Source organism: Poecilia latipinna, unplaced genomic scaffold (assembly GCF_001443285.1).
Source record: "Poecilia latipinna isolate Pla-1442-1.1 unplaced genomic scaffold, P_latipinna-1.0 Scaffold1287, whole genome shotgun sequence".
Classification (NCBI taxonomy): Eukaryota; Metazoa; Chordata; class Actinopteri; order Cyprinodontiformes; family Poeciliidae; genus Poecilia; species Poecilia latipinna.
In genome coordinates, this window is record NW_015113903.1 from 171,751 (window position 1) to 182,202 (window position 10,452).

The 10,452-nt window shown below is 52.3% G+C and overlaps 2 protein-coding genes across 22 annotated transcripts in view; one reads left to right on the top strand and one right to left on the bottom strand.

Moving 5' to 3' along the window:
• rasal2 (RAS protein activator like 2) overlaps nucleotides 1-10,452 on the top strand; it is an 83,789-nt gene that overhangs the window by 58,559 nt on the left and 14,778 nt on the right. For 6 of the 10 annotated variants that reach the window (XM_015054940.1, XM_015054934.1, XM_015054933.1 and 3 more), the window contains 9 exons: nucleotides 4,068-4,174; nucleotides 5,077-5,189; nucleotides 5,617-5,770; nucleotides 5,850-5,948; nucleotides 6,635-7,189; nucleotides 7,850-7,994; nucleotides 8,310-8,454; nucleotides 9,611-9,850; nucleotides 9,927-10,131. In XM_015054940.1, the coding sequence (XP_014910426.1) occupies nucleotides 4,068-4,174; nucleotides 5,077-5,189; nucleotides 5,617-5,770; nucleotides 5,850-5,948; nucleotides 6,635-7,189; nucleotides 7,850-7,994; nucleotides 8,310-8,454; nucleotides 9,611-9,850; nucleotides 9,927-10,131 (1,763 nt within the window). Of the gene's footprint in view, nucleotides 1-3,379; nucleotides 3,405-4,067; nucleotides 4,175-5,076; nucleotides 5,190-5,616; nucleotides 5,771-5,849; nucleotides 5,949-6,634; nucleotides 7,190-7,849; nucleotides 7,995-8,309; nucleotides 8,455-9,610; nucleotides 9,851-9,926; nucleotides 10,132-10,452 lie in introns of all 10 variants that reach the window. The other 4 variants (XM_015054942.1, XM_015054941.1, XM_015054939.1 and 1 more) reach the window with 2 other exon arrangements.
• Nucleotides 8,463-9,643, bottom strand: LOC106961309 (uncharacterized). Of its 12 annotated transcripts, XM_015054957.1 has the most exons (4): nucleotides 9,293-9,604; nucleotides 9,077-9,166; nucleotides 8,951-8,959; nucleotides 8,463-8,887 (listed from the first exon to the last, which is right to left on the bottom strand). In XM_015054957.1, exons 1-4 carry the CDS (start codon nucleotides 9,574-9,576, stop codon nucleotides 8,782-8,784), a joined length of 489 nt encoding a protein of 162 aa, XP_014910443.1. In that variant the 5' UTR covers nucleotides 9,577-9,604; the 3' UTR covers nucleotides 8,463-8,781. The 12 variants fall into 12 exon arrangements, 10 of the variants coding, with proteins under 10 accessions (XP_014910443.1, XP_014910438.1, XP_014910440.1 ...); XR_001427744.1 differs by having other exon boundaries at nucleotides 8,463-9,166; nucleotides 9,293-9,490; nucleotides 9,545-9,557; XM_015054952.1 differs by having other exon boundaries at nucleotides 8,463-9,166; nucleotides 9,293-9,490; nucleotides 9,563-9,643.

Sequence of the window (10,452 nt, forward strand, 5' to 3'; positions counted from 1 at the left end):
CGTTCAGGTGTTCAGGTGCGTTCAGGTGTTCAGGTGTGTTCAGGTGCGTTCAGGTGCGTTCAGGTGTTCAGGTGCGTTCAGGTGTTCAGGTGTGTTCAGGTGCGTTCAGGTGTGTTCAGGTGCGTTCAGGGGCATTCAGGGGCGTTCAGGGGCGTTCAGGTGTGTTCAGGTGCGTTCAGGTACGTTCAGGCGTTCAGGTGTGTTCAGGTGTTCAGGTACGTTCAGGTGTGTTCAGGTGTTCAGGCTTCAGGTGTTCAGGTGTGTTCAGGTGTTCAGGTGTGTTCAGGTGTGTTGCTGTGTGAGCTCCACCCAACGACTCAAAGGTTTCAGTCAGCAGCTGCTTCCTGTCTGAGGTCCTGAATGAACGATCAGGAGCGTCTCAGACATTCCCAGCATTCCTCAGCTGACATCACTCCTCACGTTCAGTCCGTCTGCAGAGCGGCTCCGCCCACATCCGGGGTCAAAGGGTAAGCAGGTGAAAGTTCAGTTTCTCATCGTGGGAAGCTTCGATCCGAACAGAGGCAGGTGTGTCAGACGTTCTCCGGGTCCGGACAGGTGGAGCCGGTCGGCAGGTGTGTTTTCCTGGTTGAAGTTCTGCTTCGGTTGGTTTCGGTTTTCGCAGGAAGATCCTGAATCCAGAATGAAAACTGAAAAACATGTCGGTTCATTTTACGATCCGGAGCGTTCCCAGGAATACGACCAGAAACGGATCAGCCTCAGCTTGGTTCCTGCTCAGCTGCAGAGATTTATCCCAGCATGCTGAGTTGGACCTGAAGGCAGCGGTTCTGGACCGGCAGCTGAACCCGATGGTTTGGACCTGCATTCCTGCGCCGTCCCAAACCAAAACCACCTGATGGTGTCTGGAGTTATTTCTGGCTGTTTGTTTCCAGAGCAGGCAGGAACGTAATGACGGGTTCCCAGGGTGTTTGCTGCACCTGCTGACCCGCTCTGACCCGGTTCTGGTTCCGATTCAACAGTTTGTGGGATGTTTCTGGAAGGTTTCAGGATCTACAGCTTCCTGCTGAAACTCACCTGCTTTAATGAATGGGTCAGCAGCAGAGTTCTGCAGAATCTGCTCAGGTTCTTTGGGTTTTCTGCAGACAGAAACACTTGGTTCTGGTTCTGGTTCTGGTTCTGGATCCTATTCCTATCCATCATTAAGCTGCAGAAAAAACACTTCAGTTATAACTGAACCGGGTCTCGATCCAGGGATGTGAAACATGAGCAGCAGCAGCTCTTCAGAACCAGCAGCCGTCCTGCCAGTAGAACCGGGTCTGTCTGTCTCTCCAGGTCTCTCTGTCTCCAGGTCTCTCTGTCTCCAGGTCTCTCTGTCTCCAGGTCTCTCTGTCTCTCCAGGTCTCTCTGTCTCTCCGGGTCTCTCTGTCTCTCCGGGTCTCTCTGTCTCCAGGTCTCTCTGTCTCTCCGGGTCTCTCTGTCTCCTGGTCTCTCTGTCTCCAGGTCTCTCTGTCTCCGGGTCTCTCTGTCTCCTGGTCTCTCTGTCTCCTGGTCTCTCTGTCTCCAGGTCTCTCTGTCTCTCCGGGTCGTCCTGGACGGCTGACGGTCCGGTTTCCCGGTGCCTGATGGGATCCTCTCTCTGAGTGTCCTCTGGTTTATCTCTAGCAGCGTTTTTCTCGTGGTTCTTTGCCGAGAGCTGAAGGCTTCGGCCCGTTCATCTCTGAGGACGGGAGCGACCCAAACGGGTCCTGCTGGTTCTGAAAACCGGAGCAGGTTACACAGAAACTGGAGCTGCTGCTGGACTCCAGTCTGTCCCAGTTCCTCTGACCCAGCCTGTGAAGGTCAGGCCGCCTCTGTCAGCCGAGACGCTGAGGATCCTCCAAACGCATCGACCCGGCCGAGCCGGGTCCAATCGATACCACCTGCACGACCAGAGGAGGATGGAGCAGAGATACCAGGAAATGGATAACAGCATATATAACAATTAACAACAGTAATAATAATGCACATAAACTGATTGTTACATGAAAATATACTGTAGACTTATCAAACATTAAAACATCTTATCATCAAAAATGTAGCTAATGGATGGTAACATTGATAAACACAATAATCTGTTTATAATCAATGTATCAGTGCAGAAAAACTGATGTGCAGTAAAAGCAGAAATGTTCTTTAAAACAGTAAATGTGCAAATGGCAGCAGGGATGTGAACACTGATTCACATGTGGGGAACGTTGTTCACCTGTCCTTCTGTCTCCTGCACAGGGTCAAAGGTCATCCTATCAGTGGGAACATTTACGTTCTTCCTGCTGTTATTGTTCATATTCCAGAGGCGACGTCACACTGTGTGTGGCAGCAGTCGCCGTTAAACAGAGATTTACTCAGTTCAAATGTTTCCCATGTAAACTGCCTGTGTGTTAGCGGCTAGCAGCTAGCATTAAGGGCCTCCATGTTTGCGCAGTAAGTTATCATGAGTATCAGGGTTGGTTCATATCTGTTGGCGGTGCCGTAGTTATTGCTGGATGTGTTTTACAGTTTTTCATGCCCGTTAGAAAGTCTCACAGCAGCAAAAACTCAAAACAGGAAGACATGAAACTCCAGATCATTTAGTGGAAGAAAGACAAAAACAGGCAGAAATGGCAGCAAACATCTTCATCACAACATTTTCTAATAAAGGAAAAAGGCTGCAGCGTTTTCCAACACAGAGGCTGAAAGCTGGCTAACCTTTCTGTTATCTGTGTGAAGTCCTGCTCTCTCTCGCTCTGTCGCAGCCTGACTCTCTCTGGTTCCTCTGGCTTCGTTTTAAAAACCTTCGTCGCACAGAGGACAGCTTCCTGCAGCAGGAACGTCCACACCGAAGAGTGTTACCAGGCTGAGCTGCTGGCTGTTTGTTTGGTGAATCTGACAGGTCAGCTGCTCTGCTGCCGACCTCTGACCCAGAGCTGAGGTCAGCCGACCTCTGACCCAGAGCTGAGGTCAGCCGACCTCTGACCCAGAGCTGAGGTCATACGGGAAGCTGCAGAGAGAAACGGCGAATCTGAGCCACTGGGTTAACGGCGCCCAGAGCTAAGAACGACATCAGGACAGGAGAGAGGAAGAGGAGGAGGAAGAGAGAGAGAGCAGGAGGAGGAAGAGAGAGAGCAGGAGGAGGAAGAGAGAGAGCAGGAGGAGGAAGAGAGAGAGCAGGAGGAGGAAGAGAGAGAGCAGGAGGAGGAGCAGCAGGATTGATTGGATCGATGCGGTAAAGCTGGAGGATAGAGTTACTGCTGAGTGAGGAGGGAGAGGCAGGATGGAGGATGTTGGATGTCGACGGGACGCAGACGGATGTTTGCAGCTTGAGCTGATTGGCTGGCGGGCGGCGGCTGCTCTGTCCAATCCCGTCTGACCCTGTGATGTGTGTGTGTGTGTGTGTCCTCCTCAGATGATGGGGAACAGCTGCGATCGAGGTATGTTTCTGTCATGTGACCGAGCCGTCTCACTTCCTGCAGCATGCTGCCTGAACTTTGTGTCCGGGACGAAGAGCGGCGATGGCGTCCGCGTTTGGGACCGCTGCCGCGTCTCCCCCTCCCCCCTAGCTGCTTCTGTGTGTGTGTGCATGAAAGTTCCTGCTGCGGCGCTGCTGCATGCAGCGAGCGTCCTGCTGCGGCGAGCTCCTCCAGCCCGGCTGCTGCTGCATGCTGCGTTCGCTGCAGCTCCGGCGTTCCTGCTGCAGGAGCCTCCATCGCATGTAAACATCATGACGACGGCGCTCGCTGCTGATTGGACGCTTCAGAGTCAGATCTGAGCCAATGTCTGTCTCTGGTTTAGTTCCTGCAGGTTTGGTTTGGTTTTCCTTCAGCAGTGGAGCGTTCAGCTTCACGGTCCAGAGATCGTTCTGGTTCCTCTTCCTGCTGGACGTTCAGGAACCAACTGCCATCTAACCGTCCATCCGTCCTCTGTCCTGTTTGTCCTCCATCGTCTCTGAATGACATCAGTCCCTCTGTCCATCATAAAGATGATGATGGACGGACATTAGTGGGAAAAAACAGGAAAAAACAGGCTGCTCTGGTTGATATGACTAACTGTCCCTCTGTCTCTCTGTCCCTCTGTCTCTCTGTCCGTCTCCTCAGAAGTGTCTTCGGAGCGGTCTCCGAGGAGGAGGAGTATTTCCGGTTTGGGCAGCTCAGAGAAGAACCTCGCGGTCGACAATCCCAACTCTTCTCCGTTTAAAGTGCCGGTGAGTCGGAGGACGTCCTCCATGTCCTCCATGTCCTCCATGTCCTCCATGTCCTCCTGCAGCAGGCATGTCTTTAAGGACCAGGTATCTGCTCTGATTCTGGACGCCTCAATGAGATGAACGAGTCGTTTAGGATCCAGGTGAACCAGGGACTCGTCCAGTCAGTAGGAGAGCAGACCAGGTCAGTTATTGGGTCCTTTAGTAGCAAATTATGGACAAGTCATCATAAACGGACTAGTCAAAGACCAGTCTAAGGAATGTTAAGTAGACCAGGAAAGGCTACAGGTTTTTAGCTGCAAGTCCTAATAAGTTCTCAAGTCTTGAAGGGGATTAGTCCATCTCAAACCTTTAGAAAACCAAGTCCTAGTTTAGTTGTGCTGTTTCTTAGCTGCTGCTACTGCAGCCTGGCAGTAGCAGCAGCCTGGCAGTAGCAGTAGCAGTAGCCTGGCAGTAGCAGTAGCCTGGCAGTAGCAGCAGCCTGGCAGTAGCAGCAGCAGTAGCCTGGCAGTAGCAGTAGCCTGGCAGTAGCAGCAGCCTGGCAGTAGCAGCAGCCTGGCAGTAGCAGCAGCCTGGCAGTAGCAGCAGCCTGGCAGTAGTAGCAGCCTGGCAGTAGCAGCAGCCTGGCAGTGAGTGTGTGACGATGCGTTTGAGGACAGTAACATCTCAGGAAACGAGGCCGCTCTTCTGCGCTCAGCATCTGTAGTGACAGATGAGCTGCAGGTTGAAAGGTTCTGATCCGGTCAGCAGCAGAACCAGGTGACCCGGTTCTGACTGGTTGAAGCAGCTGGGCGTCACAGAGCAGACTCGGGGAAAGTTGAGTGGTAGGAAAAGATTCCCTACTCGGGACAGCTGGGGGTCAGAGGTCATCGCCTCGGCCTGACCGGGTTCTGCTTCTCTTTCAGAACTTCTTCAGCAAACGTCTGAAAGGCTCCATCAAGAGAACCAAGAGCCAGACCAAACTGGACCGGAACACCAGCTTCAGACTGCCGTCGCTGCGGCCCGCCGAGCCCGACAGGTACCGCTCACAACCCGACCAGAACCAGAACCACTGCTCTGTCTGGGAATTAACTCATTGACGACGCAGACAGGTTCTGGTTCTGGTTCTGGTTGTGATCAGCAGTTGTAGGTTTGTTCAGCTGTAAGATACTGAACCTGGTGTCGTCTCAGTGAACCGCTGCTTGGGTTTTACTCACAGTGTGAGGTTCTGTCGGATCAGAACCGGAACCAGAACATGTGGGTTGGATCTGCAGAACCCATGAAGTTCTGGCTGTGGTTCTGATCGCCTCCGACCGGACCAGAACCAGCTGAAACTCAGCTGCAGAAATCCGAACAAGGAAAGGTTCTGTAACTGGTTCTGGTTCTGTTGGACCGACCCTGAAACAGAACCCACCTCAGCAATCAAGATCCTTTTCCTCCCTGGTTCTGACCCGGTTCTGCTGCAGGGCCCGCGGGCTGCCCCGGCTGAAGGAGGCGGTTTCCCATGAGTCCTTGCTGAGCCCCAGCGGCGCCGCCGAGGCTCTGGACCTCAGCATGGAGGACGACGTCTTCATCAAGCCTCTGCACAGCAGCGTCCTGGGCCAGGAGTTCTGCTTCGAGGTGAGACCCGGCCCGGTCCCGGCCCGGTCCCGGCCCGGTTCCGGCCTGCCGGGTCGCTCACCTCCCCTCTCGCCCCCAGGTGACCTACGCCGGAGGCAGCAAGTGCTTCAGCTGCACTTCGGCCTCGGAGCGAGACAAGTGGATGGAGAACCTGAGGAGAACCGTCCAGCCCAACAAGGTGAGACCCGGCCCGGTTCTGGACCCGGTACCGGCTCCACCAGAACCAGCAGCTCTGACCGGCGTTAGAGCCAGGCTGTTAAAACATTCATCACCAGAATAAAGTCGTAATATTGGGATGAAATATTTATTATGTGTTTTATTTATAATATTTTATTTTTCATGTTGGAATAATTATTAAAATAAACATTAAACATGAAAAACAACCAAATCAAACAGGAGCAACTTGTGAAGTTAAACTTTAATGTCGGGATAAAAAAACATTTTTATCTTTTATCATGAATATTAAATTATTATCATCACCATCAGGACTTTAAACATTTCTGTGCTGATGAAGGAAGCAGATCCTCATAACTCATTAAAGTTTTACCAGGTATTGTTTGTCGACTTTCTCTATAACTCGTATTGATGAATTATTACTTGCTAATCTCGTCTTATTTCAGGTGATCAGAAAGTTAAAATTCTGATTTTATTATAACTAATAATTCTCCCAGGAGGGAAGATTGAAATAAAATCCACTTTCTGAAAATATAACTAGAAATCAGATCTGAAATAGAATAATTATTGGCTGCATCTCCCAGCCCTGGTTCTGGTTGGTTCTGGTTGGTTGTACCTGTCTGGTCCGGTGCAGAACCTTCTGTAAAGTTCTGGTTCTGTCGGTTTGAACGGGTTCTTGCTCGTTTCCAGGACAACTGCCGGCGGGCGGAGAACCTGCTGCGCCTGTGGATCATCGAGGCCAAAGACCTGGCGCCGAAGAAGCGGTACTTCTGCGAGCTGTGCCTGGACGACGTCCTGTACGCCCGGACCACCAGCAAGGCCCGGCTGGACAGCCTGTTCTGGGGCGAGCACTTCGACTTCTGCAGCCTGCCCGCCGTGCGCAGCATCACCGTGCACATCTACCGCGACGGCGACAAGAAGAAGAAGAAGGACAAGAACAACTACGTGGGCCTGGTGAACATCCCGGTGGCCGGCGTGACGGGCCGGCAGTTCGTGGAGAAGTGGTACCCGGTCAGCACGCCGACCGCCAGCAAGGCCAAGGGCGGCGGCCCGTCCATCCGGATCAAGTCCCGCTTCCAGACCATCTCCATCCTGCCCATGGAGCAGTACAAGGAGTTCGCCGAGTTCGTCACCAACAACTACGGCATGCTGTGCTCCGTGCTGGAGCCCGTCATCAGCGTCCGCAACAAGGAGGAGATGGCGTGCGCCCTGGTGCACATCCTGCAGAGCACGGGCCGGGCCAAGGTCAGAACCAGCACCTCACTCTGCCGCCGCTCCACTCAGGTCAGATAAACATGGAGGCAAACATCTGGGTGGGAAGAATCACTTCCTTCATTTCACTTCGGGCTTCCTGTTCCGAGCTGAGGCTGCAGGTCTGGCGCCCCCTGCTGGTCAGATCCAGTTTACTTTATTATTAAAGTTCCAGTTCAGATCCTCTGGAGTGGATCACTGGTGGGATGAACACATGAAACTGATTCCAGATGAAACAGTTACTGTGCGAAGCTGAACTTTAATCATTTAGTGAGTTTTTAAGCTGCAGAGTCAAAGTCTGATACATAAATATTTATTTACCAACAATGCAAGTCAGAAAAACTTCTAAAAAGATTTAGAGTTTAAATATGAAACATTTAAAATCTGAATGTTAAAGTTTTAACTACTTTTATCGACTTTTAGAGCTGAAATGGAATCAATAATAAGGACTAATTATGGCTTTAATTTTGCTTTTTTGTGATTTTGAGAAATTCTGAAGATTTATTTCTGATATGAACTTTTATGACCTGAGGACCGATCCCTGAGGAACGCCAGGTTCTGCTGCTAGATCCAGATGTTCAGAACCCGTCTGGTTCTGGTTCCTCAGGCCGAGGTCCAGTCGTCATCAGGTCAGTGACCTTCATGTCTGTTCAGGACTTCCTGACCGACCTGGTGATGTCAGAGGTGGACCGCTGCGCCGACCACGACGTCCTGATCTTCAGGGAGAACACGCTGGCCACCAAGGCCATCGAGGAGTACCTGAAGCTGGTGGGACAGAAGTACCTCCACGACGCCCTGGGTGAGTCCGGCCGGGTCCGATCGCCAGCCTAATGCGGCTCCTCCCTCCTGCTGTGCGGTCCTGCCACTAACATGGACCCGCTTCGGGTCTGGTTCTGCTGGGCTCGACTGCCGCAGCGGCTCGGCGCTCCTGGTTTATTTTCAGCTGTGGTTATTAAATATTAACTCCCCCAGCGGGTCGGGTCGGTTCCGGCTCACTGGGCGGCCCGTTAAAGTTGTAAAATCCCAGCCTTGCCGCTCTTCCAGACGTAGAACCGGTCGGATGGTTCTGCTGGTCCGGATCGGGCCGGTTCTGACGGGTTCTGTGTTTCTCCAGGGGAGTTCATCAAGGCTCTGTACGAGTCGGACGAGAACTGTGAGGTGGACCCGAGCCGATGTTCCGGCAGCGACCTGTCGGAGCATCAGAGCAACCTGAAGATGTGCTGCGAGCTCGCCTTCTGCAAGATCATCAACTCCTACTGGTGAGCCGGCGCCGACCCGCAGGTTCTGGAGGCTCTGGAGGTTCTGGAGGCTCTGGAGGTTCTGGAGGCTCTGGAGGTTCTGGAGGACTTGAGGGCTCATGATTATTGAAATGATCGACTAATCAATATTAATTGATTAGTCGTCATAGCGACTCCATTTGCTGGAGCAATAATGAAACTAAAACTGAACAAACGACTTTTTCCAGTTTTAGTTTCTCCTGTTTATGAATTTAATGTTTCTGTAACTTTCATAAAGTGACGATTCTTGATCAGTAATTAACTAAAATAATTATTTGCAGCCCAGCTGGTCCTTCAGTTGACTTGGTTTTAGTATTGGACTCGGTACTGCAGCGCTGAGTTGGACCAGAACCAGTAGAACCTGTAGACCCAGTAGACCCTGTAGAACCAGTAGACCCAGTAGAACCTGTAGAACCTGTAGACCCAGTAGACCCTGTAGAACCTATAGACCCAATAGAACCTGTAGACCCTGTAGAACCAATAGACCCTGTAGAACCTATAGACCCAGTAGACCCAATAGAACCTATAGACCCAGTAGACCCAATAGAACCTATAGACCCAATAGAACCTATAGACCCAGTAGAACCTGTAGAACCTGTAGAACCAGTAGACCCAGTAGACCCAATAGAACCAGTAGAACCAATAGAACCTGTAGACCCAGTAGACCCAATAGAACCAGTAGAACCAATAGAACCTATAGACCCAATAGAACCTGTAGACTCAATAGAACCTGTAGACCCAGTAGACCCTGTAGACCCTGTAGAACCTGTAGAACCTATAGACCCAGTAGACCCTGTAGAACCTGTAGAACCAATAGCACCTATAGACCCAGTAGAACCTGTAGACCCAGTAGACCCTGTAGAACCTGTAGAACCTATAGACCCAGTAGACCCTGTAGAACCTGTAGAACCAATAGCACCTATAGACCCAGTAGAACCTGTAGACCCAGTAGACTCTGTAGAACCTATAGACCCAGTAGAACCTGTAGACCCAGTAGAACCTGTAGACCCAGTAGAACCTATAGACCCAGTAGATCCAATAGAACCTGTAGACCCAGTAGACCCTGTAGAACCAGTAGAACCAATGGCACCTCTGTGGGCTCATGTGACCCGGTCGGTTCCGACCCGCTGTGTTGCAGCGTTTTCCCCCGGGAGCTGAAGGAAGTGTTTGCGTCGTGGAAGCAGCAGTGCGTCGCCCGCGGCCATCCTCATGACATCAGCAAGCGTCTGATCAGCGCCTCGCTCTTCCTGCGCTTCCTCTGCCCCGCCATCATGTCGCCGTCGCTCTTCAACCTGATGCAGGAGTATCCCGACGACCGGACCTCCAGGACGCTCACGCTCATCGCCAAGGTCATCCAGAACCTCGCCAACTTCACCAAGTGAGTCTCTAGAGCCGATTCTTCCCGGTCGGTCGGGTCCGGCCGTCTGTCCGCAGACTGACGCCGGCCTCCTCAGCAGGTTCGGGAACAAGGAGGAGTACATGGCCTTCATGAACGACTTCCTGGAGCACGAGTGGGCCGGGATGATGCGTTTCCTGTCGGAGATCTCCAACCCGGAGACTCTGTCCAACACGCCGGGCTTCGAGGGCTACATCGACCTGGGCCGCGAGCTGTCGGTGCTGCACGCCCTGCTGTGGGAGGTGGTGTCCCAGCTGGACAAGGTGAGGGGGGGGGTGTGTGTGTAGGTGTGTGAATGTGTGTGTAGGTGTGTGTGTGTGTGTAGGTGTGTGTGTGTGAATGTGTGTGTAGCTGTCGGTGCTGCACGCCCTGCTGTGGGAGGTGGTGTCCCAGCTGGACAAGGTGAGGGGGGGGTGTGTGTGTGTAGGTGTGTGAGTGTGTGTGGGTGGGTGTGGGTGTGTGGGTTTGTAGCTGTAGGTGTGTAGGGGTGTGGGAGTGTGTGTGTAGGTGTGTGTATGTGAATGTGTGTGTAGCTGTCGGTGCTGCACGCCCTGCTGTGGGAGGTGGTGTCCCAGCTGGACAAG